The 13,102-nt window shown below is 37.8% G+C and overlaps 1 protein-coding gene across 3 annotated transcripts in view; it reads left to right on the plus strand.

Annotated features, from left to right (window-relative positions):
* The window catches only part of LOC106880317 (histone acetyltransferase type B catalytic subunit), a 180,190-nt gene that overhangs the window by 36,525 nt on the left and 130,563 nt on the right, over window positions 1-13,102 (plus strand). For all 3 annotated transcript variants that reach the window (XM_089349335.1, XM_089349334.1, XM_089349336.1), the window contains exon 7: window positions 2,872-2,976. In XM_089349335.1, the coding sequence (XP_089205461.1) occupies window positions 2,872-2,976 (105 nt within the window). The remainder of the gene's footprint in view (window positions 1-2,871; window positions 2,977-13,102) is intronic.

Below are 13,102 nucleotides of genomic sequence, written 5' to 3' on the forward strand. Positions count from 1 at the left end.
AGGCCATGCACCGCCTTTAGTCGAATCCAATCGACCCCAGGACTTATTCTTTGTAAGCTTAGTACTTATTCTATCGGTATCTTTTTGCCGAACCGCTGAGTTACAGGGATGTAAACACACCAGCACCGGTTGTCAAACGATGGTGGGAGGACAAACACAGACACAAACATATATATATAAACATAATTAAGGGATCAGCAAAACAGTTGCTTCACAACATACCGAAGTTCAGAAATAGCAGCCAAAATGCTGAGACTCCAACAGATAGCATTACTTGTAACTCACAAAGGCAAAACAAGAAGAAAGAACAATGAAAACTAACCATTCGAAGTTAATCATAGACGCGTTTTTGGCTTAGGAGCGATAACACTCCATTTCCTCTTCAGTATGATATTCTCGTTGCAGATTCGACGGTGCTAGCAATTGTGCATGTATGACAGAGTGAACATCATGCATCGACACAACTTGAAAGCACCTCCGAACCTACATAGGCCAGTCAGTCCACTATTCGTCCTCAAGAAAATTACCATGTGCGTCACAAGCAATACCGCAGAAAATCTGCGGTTTACTATCAGGGAGTGAATAATTATTACAATTAAAGGGGTAAAGGTTTATCAATTTATTAATTTATTAATAAATTAATAAATTGATAAACCTTTACCCTTTTAATTGTAATATATATATATATATATATATATATATATTTATATACATACATACATACATACATACATATATACGACGGGCTTCTTTCAGTTTCTGTCTACCAAATCCACTCACAAGGCTTTGGTCGGCCCGAGACTATAGTAGAAGACACTTGCCCAAGGTGCCACGCAGTGGGACTGAACCCGGAACCATGTGGTTGGTAAGCAAGCTACCTACCACACACCCACTCCTGCGCCTGGAGGATTCTGAACTTCCATCAACCTTATAGTTTTCAAAATAACCTTAGAATTTCCACTGTTAGTGTATTTTAATCTCCTGCACCTCGTTACCAATAGCACATTTGAATCCTAACTTGTGTGAGAGTGTTTGTGTATCTATTGAATTAACCTATTGTGTCTAATCCCAGCTGTGCTACACGTAAACCTGACAAATTCACATGTACTTTGTGCTCTTGCCTTGACAACCAATTTACTTGTCTGCAAATATTATCGTACACCTTGTGTTAGCTCTACTGTTTGGTTTAGGATTCAACATCTCTGGACACTGGCAGCTAGCTGGCTTGATCTATGTGATATAGCTTATTTCAGGAAATCTATTAACTAAATCCGTATAAAATTTTTCTGTTTTCTCTCCACTTTCTTCTTTTCTCTCTCATTCATTTTTTTTTTTTGGTTGCATAAAGGTTTGTATATGTATGTCTGGTTGCAAAGTAAAAGAACTATCCATTTGCATATTGGAAGAGAGTGTTTGTGTGTCAAGGGGAATAAGTGAAAGGAAGAGAAAGAGAATTTGGATCAACGAATTGATTGTATCTCTGAGATCAGAAGAAAAGATTCTCACTGAGCAGCCTAATGACCCTTCTAGCTTCCCCCACTTTTTTATTCCTTTCTTTGTATATGTGAGTTACACACTTCACACTTATCAGTGTAATTTATCTCTCTTTTCATCCAGAACAACATTACATTTACTACACAGCTTCTATTAGCATACAGTAATAAACCATTTAGTGTATTATCTGTTTCTTTACATATTCACACACAAACACACCACTCTCTCAAATTTGTGCCATATCAAAATAATAATGCATCTGAATTTGCATATCATCCCAACCTATTCTATCATTATAATCATTATCATCAATAATTTAATGCCCTGCCCTTCCCCTTAATGCTGTAAAGAAAGGCATTTGACTGATTAGCAATAATTCACTCCCCAACCTAATACAACCACAGACTGCTCATAGACGAGCTTTTTCTTCTGCCTACCTCTTGTACAACACCACAAGGGTCTCTTCTCCTCTCACCTTGCTAGCTAATTTTATTAAACCTCCAGCTACACCCATTACAACACAACATAATACCTTACCTCTTAGATCACAATCATTTCTCTCCAGAGCATTCACCCTGCAGAATTCTGGTCTCTCTCTCTCTCTCTCCCTCTCTCTCTCGCTCTCTCTCTCTCTCTCTCTCTCTCTCTCACACACACTTGCATATATGTAATCCTGTTATTTGACATTCAAACTAAACATCAAATATGTAATAAAGTCTCTACAGTCTGGTAAGGCATGCAAAAGCTGTAGACACTGTTCCTTCTGCTCGTTGACTAATTAATTACCTCAGTTATATTACAAAATTTGCTCCATCAGTTTGTTAGTAAACAAGTAAATTTACTCTGGATGTACTGAGTTGTTCTCTTTATCCCGCCATGTGACCTTCAACTCTCCATGTAGTTATTGTTCTCAGTACCACCACCACCACATTTTGGTCTCGTGTTCTCTGAGTGTTTTAATCTAAAATATTTACTCTCTTCTGCTACTAACTGCACTGTCCTTTTAGACCTCTTTCCAATCCAAGCTCAGTCATTCTAGTGACTTCTCTATAAAAAAAAGCTCAAGCAAGATCATTTTGTGGATGCTTTTAAATCCCAGTTCAATCTTAATCAAAGGCTTTCCTGCCATAACTATCCTGTCTTTTTGCTTATCTACGAATATAGTGTCCAATGTATCCTTCTGTGTTTAAGATGACATAGTGTTATTTAAAGGAGATATAGCTCTTGTTCATAGCAGGTCAGGTTACTACATAGTGACTACCTCTTCAGAAAATTTTGTTTATTATTATTTTTTTTTTGTCTTCTTTAAAGCAGTCTTTCTGCATTCCAAGTTGAAGATTGATTTATTATAAATTTTTATTTGCTTTTTCTATTTAGATTTGAGAAGTATCAACAAAATGGTTGTGTGTGCTATGCTGTAGTTGGTTATATGACCGTCTATAATTATTATGCTTACCTGGAGAAAATCCGTCCTCGTATAAGGTATGTTTGAAATTTTAAACCAAAATTTTAATAGACTATTTTTCTTTTTTTTTTAATTTAAACTTTGAATTTTTATTTTTACAAATAATTTAAAACCATATTTTTTTTCTTTGTTATTATTCCAATTTTATGCTGGTGGGTAACAAATTTGACCTTAATTATATCATTTATGAGTTTTATTGATATGTAAAGCCAAAATGCTCATCATTCTACTCATTTTCAATGTGCTCCATCTAGACTATTATAGAAACTGTGCTATTTGGGTTTGAAATTGTGTACTATTACATCACACTTCTAATTATTTTAATAGCATCTTTTTTTTTTATTTTTATAACTATAATTATACTAGCTGGCTCCATGCTGTCAAAGATGACGGCTAATTGTAGTATTTTATATATAAATATGGATGATAAATCAAATTAATACACTTGTCAATGTTTATCTAGTGGTTGTCTTTTGAGATGTGACATTGATCATGGTTTTTTACTGAAAGAACGCTGTTTCACACACACACAAACATTTACATAAGTCTCTTGTACATACGCACATGTACTCACACAGAGTTGAAATGCTGTTTGATTTTTCTTTTGGACATTGAATGTTCACCATCCCACTTCCATTGCACACACACACACACACACACACACACACACACACACACAAAATTCACATCCCTTTTACATACACACACATATACTCACACAGAGTTGAAACACTCCCACTACCAGTTTGCCATCACCCCGTCCTTCCTTATTCATCTATCACCCCTTCCTTTCTCATTCATACGTTGTGAATAGACAACTACGCTGGTATGGTCATGTGTTGCGAATGGATGAGGACAGCTGTGTGAAAAAGTGTCACATCCTAGCAGTAGAGGGAACCTGTGGAAGAGGTAGACCCAGGAAGACCTGGGATGAGGTGGTGAAATATGACCTTCAAACATTGGGCCTCACCAAGGCAATGACAAGTAAAACCTTTGGAGATATGTTGTGCTTGAGAAGACCTGGCAAGCCAAGTGAGACCATAACCTGTGGCCTATGCCAGTGCAGCATAAACAGCCCATGTAAGAGTACTCTTCAATCATTGGGCAATAAACTGCACTTGTGAACACCTGTTGAGGCCGATGACAGCACCGCCTGATTGGCAGCTGTGCCAGTGGAACGTTAAAGGCACCATTCAAGCGTGATTGTTGCCAGTGCCACTTGACTGGCTCCTGTGCCTTTGGCACATAATAAGCACCATTTATGTGTGATCATTGCCAGTGCCGCCTGACTGGCCCTCGTGCCGGTGGCACATAAAAAGCACCCACTACACTCTCGGAGTGGTTGGCATTGGGAAGGGCATCCAGATATAGAAACTTTGCCAGATCAGTTTGGAGCCTGGTGCAGCCTTCTAGTTCCCCAGCCCTCAGTCAAACCATCCAACCCATGCCAGCATGGAAAGCAGACGTTAAACGACGGTGATGATGATGATTTATTGGGCCATTGATAGATGATATAAGCAAAATTTATATACACTGATTGACATCATGAAACTGACTGAGTAATTCATTCTTGTTTGTCTGGATAATCTTGATTTCTCAAGTAAATAGCTAATACGTGTATGTACTAATTTGAATATATCAGTTGCTGGAGTTTTTACCACTGTTGAGTTCTTTAGCTTTGGACCTCTATTTCTTCACTTGGCTCTGTTTTAATTTGAGGCCAATATTTTGTTGTTATTTAGCCCTAGGTTATCTCTGATCAAGCAGGTCAACAACCAAGTGTTCCAATCTAAGCATAATGGATCTAGAACTACATAATCCAAGGTGTCCTTTCTCTTTTTTTTTTTAAAAAAAAATCTAGAGTGTGATATGAGTTAGATATATATTTTATCTGTCAGACTCAGTGGCCACAAAACTCTTTTGAGGTTGGTGTATAGTTGATGAACATGATTCCAGTATTTTACTGGTACTCATACATGCTTGAAAGAATAGACACGAGGATCACTGCTCAGTTACCTGTGATCATAGATCTGTTCAATCAGACTGGGGTTAAATTATAATTTGTACTTATTTTATAAGAGCTTTGTTCCCAGGCAATGAAAATCAAAGTTGTTCATCATGAGATTTGATCTTAGAACTGAGCGAGATGAAAATTTTCTGTCTCTGCCTTCTCCACTTCCATAATAACAACACAAATAATGATAACAGTCACAAGGACACCATCACAATAAATAATATTGATGATGATTTCCTTTTTTATCTAAGCACAAGGTTTATTTAGTTGCAGGGCAGTATTGTCTATTGAATTGACTTTCATATCATAGAGATATTTTTTGTAACACTGTTAGTCATCAGAAAAATATTTAGAAAAGATATTCTCTATCATTTGTCATGTCAACACATCATATGGTGTGTTTATTCCAGAAAAGTTCATAGCACTCACTGAGAAAAAAAATACAGAAGTACATAAGATTTTATTGTTTCTAAAAACCAAGAATTAGATGCAGTGTGCAAGAGAGAAAACTGCACTGTTTGGTCATGTGATGGATATGGATGTAAACAGTTGCATACAGAAGTGCCAATCACTTAAAATGGATGGAATTTGTAGAAGAGGGTGACCAAGGAAAGACAAGATATTGAAGGCCAGTCTCAAAACACTGGACCTTATGAAGCAGATGACAAAGGACCAAGATATCTGGCACATTATTGTACTCAAGAAGACCTCTTCCACTGCAGAATTGATACCAGTGCTGGTGTCACATAAAAAGCTGCCAGTACGCTCTGAAGTGGATGGTGTTAGGAAGGGCATCCAACCATAGAAACCAAACGATAACAGACAATTGAGCCTAGTGCAATGCCTGGCCTTGCCAGCATGGAAAATGGACTTTGTTATTGTTAATGATGATTAAGATTGACTTGCCATAATAATAAAATTAGAAACTTTTGTAGAGCAGTGGATAAAACTCCTTTAAAACAACCTAGGAACATGTAGGATTCATATCAAAGGCACCCTGAGGGTTGCATGATAGTCAGCCATTATTGGATTTAATACTCATTGTTTTCAGGTATTTTATTTGACAAACTACTACAACTTCCTAAATCTAATAATTATTTTTATGATAAAATGAAAAAAACACAAGAATGCCTTGAAATATTTAGCTATATTCTGAGTTCCAGTACTGCTAGATCTCACTTTGCTTTTCATCTTTCTGGTATCAGATAAATTGGCTACACCAACCCTACAGAATGTGTGCCTCATTGCGACAAAGTTAGAAGTTGTTACTATTATTATTGATAAGATAATGGATGAGACTTAGTAGGACAGTGGATGAAATAGCTTGCCGTGTTTAGTTATGTCCCTTCGTTTTCTGAGTAGTTGGGGTGGAGGGGGGGATTAGGAATAGTTGAGTTCTGAAATTAATTTCTCAACTATTCTCATGTAAAATGTATACTCTTGTACTCATTCTTTTATAATGGTTCTACTCAGTTCTGTAGCCAGGTTTTATAAAGAAAGTGTATAGTCAGTGGATTTCACTTTATATTACTGAGATTAAAGTATATAGAGGTTGGTGATTAAATACTTATGACATTTATTTAGAGCATTCCATTTTTCACTCCCTGTCACCACATTATTAGAGATATTATTAATAGAGATGTATTTCTGTCATTACCATAGATTTTAGGGGCCCAGTGTTGAGCTATCCTTTATGGACCCCATCATTCTCTAAGTGAGTTGAACCTAAAAAAATTATTACTAAATACTGTTAAGTATTTTGCCCAGTATTCTACTGGTTCTTTCACAATCTCTTAAATTGGGGCAAAATCATGACAGTCTAAGAGATTATTGGCTCCAGTTTAACGCTTTAGCATTGAGATTTCTCTGTCAAATGTAATGCTTATTTGTTTATATTGTTTTCAATTAATCATAAATAAATCTTGTAGCTTCAAGATTTCGATGATATGATTGTTATTTTTAGAATGACATTGTAGGATAGATGTGAAAAGCTTGATCTGGTCACTTTGAACATAAAGCAGGTTGACTATCTATTTGGGCCAGATAAGGCTGGTTTAAATGCTAAATGGTTGATCATCTATAAATTTGTAGCTTTGGGCCACTGTAAAAATTCTTAATTCAATTTATTTGTAGAGAACATACATAGTTTGACAAAACTAATTAAGATTGTTTTATAGATGATTAAATTGAAAGCAATACTTGATTGCTACGTATTTTATTGACCGCAGAATAATAAAATCCTACAGGAGTTGGAACTCAAAGGCTAAATACTACTGAACATTTTGACTGATGTTTTGCTGACACTGTAAGCTAACACCCTTTTATTAATAATCCTTTCTACTAGAGGCACGAGGCCTGAAATATGGGAGAGGGGGATAATCGATTGCATCAATCCTTGTACTCAACTGGTACTTATTTTATCAACCCCAGATGGATGAAAAAGCAAAGTTGACTTTAGTGGAATTTGAACTCATAATGTAAAGATGCATGAAATGCCACTACGCTTTTTGTCCGGTGTGCTAATGATTCCGTCAGCCTGCCACTTTATTTAATAATGATAGTAAGGACTGACAAAATGTCATTAAGCATTTTACCCAGCGAGCTAACACTTCTGCCAGTTCGCCGCCTTACTTAATAATAATAATAATAATAATAATAATAATGATGATGATAATTTCTAACATATGCTTAATACAACGAATTTATAGAAGTTGCTCAAGTCATTTAAACTGACCTCATTACATAATTCTTATTTAATATATTGACTCCCCTGAAGGATGACAACAATGTTGTCTGTGGTGGGATTTGATCTCACAGTGTGGAAGGATGAAACTAAATAATAATGCTTCTATCATAGGCCCAAGTCTTGAAATGGGGAAAAGAAGTGATCAGTACCATTGACTCCAGTGCCTAACCGGTATTTCAATTTTATCGGCCCTGAAAGGATGAAAGGCAATGTTGACTTTAGTATTTGAACTCAGAATGTAAAGAGCTGGAATAAATTCTACAGGGCATTTTGTTCAAAATGCTCTAACACTTCTGGAAGATATATTAGTCCCTTTTATTGATGCTAGTGCTTAGAGCAATATTTTAGTTTATCAACCCCAGACATATAAAAGACAAAGTTGACCCATCGAGGTTTAAGCTCAGAATATGTCAAAATTCTACAACACCTTTTTTTTTTTTTCTTTTCTACTGCTACTGCTCTAAGTTTCTACCATCAATCCTGATTTATTTCTTATATTGGTTGAAGTCACAAAGTGCTAGTGCCTCATAAAAAGTACTTGATCCCCTCTGTAAGGTGGTTGGCATTAGGAAGGGCATCCAGCCATAAAAACATGCCAAAAGAGGCAGTGAAGACTGGTGCAGTCTTCTGGTTTACCAGCTCCTGTCAAACCATCCAACACATGCCAGCATGGAAAATGGACATTAAATAATGATGATGGCGATGACAACGACTGATTTGATCCCTTGTACAACACTGGTGTTTGTTTTAATTACCCTTTGAAATAAAAGTTATTGTCAACCCTTCAAGAATTTGAACTGAGAACTTAAAAAGTACCATAGACATTCTGTTTGTCACTCCATTATCTTGATGATGATTCTTTCTGCTACAGGCACAAAGCCTAAAATTCTAGAGGTGGGGATCTAGTCAATTACGTCAACCGCAGTGCACACCTGATACCTATTTTATCAACCCCTAGAAGGATGAAGCATAAACTTGACTTCAGTAGAATTTGAACTCAAATACTCAAATATAAAGCCACCTCCTGATAATACTGTGAGGATGATTTGTTACTCACCATGGAAGGGAAGTTAGTACATAAGCTGGAGAATAATGCATCATGTAGATATTTGGGTCTAAATGAAGGTAAAGCTGTTTAAATGAAAAAGAAAAGAAAAATCGCGAAATCTCGTTGTTGGCACTCCGTCGCTTACGATGTCGAGGGTTCCAGTTGATCCGATCAACGGAACAGCCTGTTCATGAAATTAACGAGCAAGTGGCTGAGCACTCCACAGACACGTGTACCCTTAACGTAGTTCTCGAGGATATTCAGCGTGACACAGAGTGACAAGGCTGACCCTTTGAATTACAGGCACAACAGAAACAGGAAGTAAGAGTGAGAGAAAGTTGTGGTGGAAGAGTACAGCAGGATTCGCCACCATCCCCTGCCGGAGCCTCGTGAAGCTTTAGGTGTTTTCGCTCAATAAACACTCACAACGCCCGGTCTGGGAATCGAAACCGCGATCCTATGACCACGAGTCCACTGCCCTAAGCACTGGGCCATTGCACCTCCATGAAACCTCAAAGCCTTGTGAGTGGATTTGGTAGATGGAAACTGAAAGAAGCTGTTGTATTTGTAATATGTATGTAACAACTATGTCTGTATATAAGTAAATGTAACTTTGTTTATATACACACGTGATTGTTATATTTCAATAAGCTAGCTATCTAGCATTTAAAATCGACGGAAATGTTGAGCTTAATGGTAAAGCACTCAGCTGGTGTCTTTGGGGATTTGGATTCAACTCACATGGCTGTTTGCTGACAACTTTTTCTGCCTTGTAAGGGTAATATTGCCCAGTTTTTCTGTTGTTTTAATGGCGGTACTGTGTTAAAAAACGTGTGTTTGTCCCCCATTATCGCTTGACAACAGGTGTTGGTTTGTTTTAGTCCCCATAACTTAGCAATTCAGCATAAGAGTCCAATAGAATCAGTACCAAGCTTTAAGAAAAAACTGATTTGTTCTACTAAAAGACTCTCAAGGTGGTGCCCCAGTACAACCATCCCTTTAACACAAATGTCAAATGTTGTGCATGGTGTATCTTTTGAAACGATGCCTCTTTGAATAGTCCAACACTAGCTCTCCCAAATAAACTTGGAAACATCACAGCATCTTTCCTCCTTTCTCATGACAAAAATTACACTAGTCTGATAATAATTGTCATAGCAATGCTAAATTGCTATAATATTGCTCAGAAGCCAGTCAAAAGCTTAAAAGAATTACACTGGCTTAGCTATTTCAACTAAAGACATTATGGGAGCCAGTAATTGTGTCTATCATCTTGATTCTATTTTGTAATGTAATTACAATATCACCACTTCTGTAAAAATATACAGATTATCTTTAAAGCCTTTAATGGGTAGCCATTCCAGAAATTATCAGTAATAGGGTTTCTAAATGTTGCCGTAAGACCTGTGAGGCCAGAACTTCACTTGACCCTGTTTCCCTCATATGTAAGTAACTGAGATTACAGCACTCCCTGATAAATGAATGGGGCACTAGTCTGTTGTAGGGTTAACTTCCTAGTTGTTGTGGGAGCTCATTTACAGCTTAATGGGTTGGAGCAACATGAAATGAAGTGGTTTGCTTATGAACACAGCACACCACCCAGTCCAGGAATCAGAGCCACAATCTTTCTATTCACCATCATCGTCATCGTTTATTATGTCCATTGCCCGTGCAGGCATGGTGTGGCCGGTTTGACCAAAGCTGGCAAGTCGAAGAGCTGCACCAGGCAATAATCTGATTCAGCATGGTTTCTATGGCTGAATGCTATTCCTAACACCATCCACTTCACAGGGTGTGCTGGGTGCTTTTATGTAGCACCAACACATGACTCTTGCAGGCCAATCCTCTTCATTAGGGAGAGTGGCCTTATGCTAGGGAGTTCATCTAGAAGGTTCAGCATCCTGAGATCACCTTTCAGTACTTCATCCCATGTCTTCCTGTGTCTGCTATTTCCACATATTCCATCTACTTTGAGAGATTGGCACTTTATGGAGCTGTCGGCATCCATCCGCATCACATGACCAAACCAGCACAGTCTTCTCTCATACACTTTGTGAGTGCTAAACCTTCATCACTAGACCACACAGTTTTGCCATATAATATTTATATATGTCTCGAAAAGTGGGAGTAAACTTATGTAGAAAGAAACAAAATGAAATGGTAAAAGAAAATATGTACAAGATAGGACCGAGACCTTTGGAAATGGGCTGTGCGTGAGAAGACCCGGCAAGCCAAGTAAGATCGTTGCCAGTGCCCCTGGACTGGTTCTTGTGCGGGTGGCACATGAGATGCACCATTTTGAGCGTGGCCGTTGCCAGTACCGCCTGACTGGCTCCTGTAGGATTTTCGAGCGAGATCGTTGCCTGGACTGGCTTGTGCGGGTGGCACATAAAAGACACCATTTCGAGCGTGGCCGTTTTCGTGCGGGTGACACGTAAAAGCACCCACTACACTCTCTGAGTGGTTGGCGTTAGGAAGGGCATCCAGCTGTAGAAACTCTGCCAAATCAGACTGGAGCCTGGTGTTGCCATCCGGTTTCACCAGTCCTCAGTCAAATCGTCCAACCCATGCTAGCATGGAAAGCGGACGTTAAACGATGATGATGATGATGATGATAGGAGATAGGTTGGTGCAAGGGACTGAAATTGGGAGATGTTAAGATCAGCATCATTTACCTGTTGATACTTTACTCCATGTAGGGTGACCTCAACATTAAATGGTCTCAGTGTTCAGCCTTGTGTGTCAAAAAAATAATTACTAAGCCTGTGTATAGAGAAATCTCTTAATGAGCTCTCAATTTACTGGAAATAGCAGCCAAATCATCCTTAAATCACACCCTAGCATCTTAAGATATTAAACAATTTGGTTGTAATATAAAGCAAAGAAAAAAAAAGACACAGGATGGTTATGGCTCTAATGTACTTCATAGGTTTGTTCAGTTAGAAGCGAACTGGAGCTTAAACAAGAACCAAGATGAGCCATTGAGGGGAAAGTGTCTGGATATTCACTTGTCTTGCTTGGAATAACAATCAAATTTCTTTCATATCACACATTTCTATCCAATGTGTCATTTCTTTAATTATAAAGAAAAGATTCTAAAATACAAAATGGAATTCCTTTTGACCGTAGGTCTGAGCAACTAGCTTTTTAAACATCCACTTTTCAATGCTCTCATGTGTTGAATGGAATTTGTTGAAGCAGATTTTCTAGTTAGATGCCCTTCCTGTTGTCAACCCTCACCCATTTCCAAGCAAGGTATTATTTCCCCATGACTAAAACATGTTTTCATCAAAGATTGAGAACAAAGGATGCCTTGATGGTGACACTCACCACTATTATGCTATATCAAGGAAGGAGGCAGTAATATGTGCATGCATACACATACACACACACATGGTGGGCTTCCTTCAGTTTCTTATTTCTTCATTGCCCACAAGGGACTAAACATAGAGGGGACAGACAAAGGGATTAAGTCAATTATATCGACCCCAGTGCATAACTGGTACTTAATTTATTGACCCCGAAAGGATGAAAGGCAAAGTTGACCTCGGCGGAATTTGAACTCAGAATGTAACAGCAGTCGAAATACTGCTTAACATTTTCGCCTGGCGTGCTAACGTTTCTGCCAGCTTGCCACCTTCTGTTTCTGTCTACCAAATCCACTCATAAGGCTTTGGTTGATTCAGAACCATTATAAAAAACATTTTGTACATAAATACCTATGTGCTTATATATTTGTGCATGATTGGTCGACACAGGGTTATACTACTAGACACCTAAGGTGCTACAAAGTGAGACTGAACCTAGGACCATGTGATTGGGAAGCAAACTTTTTATCACACAGCCATGTCTGCACTATTAACATATATATAGAGCAGGGGTTCCCAACCTTATTTTGCTTTTGGAACCCCTGAACCCCTGAAAGCTATCTTATCATCTGTAGACCCCATAAATGCACATGTAAAATTTTGAAATAATATATTTGTTTGTAGGTTAGTAAAAACTAAGAATGAAACAACTTCGTTACATTCATACCATAAATTCCAAATACAAATCTTGAAAATTTCAATAAATGCAGGTACAAAATTTATATATGGACCCACAAATTACAATTTTTTTTTACTCATGGACCCCCTTAAAGCTTCTGTGGACCCCAGTTGGGAACCCCTGATATAGAGAGACAGACTGACAGAGAGAGAGAGTCACAGGTATGACTGTGTTGCTTTGAAACTATATGGTGTTTATTCCTCTGCACATGGCATTTTGGGAAACCAGTGAGAAAAAATAGAAATTCTTCAGTTAAAAAAAACTGTCAAGAGTTGGTAACAGAAAGTG

The sequence above is a fragment of the Octopus bimaculoides genome, chromosome 3 (assembly GCF_046866305.1).
Source record: "Octopus bimaculoides isolate indiv1 chromosome 3, ASM4686630v1, whole genome shotgun sequence".
In the NCBI taxonomy this organism is placed as follows: Eukaryota; Metazoa; Mollusca; class Cephalopoda; order Octopoda; family Octopodidae; genus Octopus; species Octopus bimaculoides.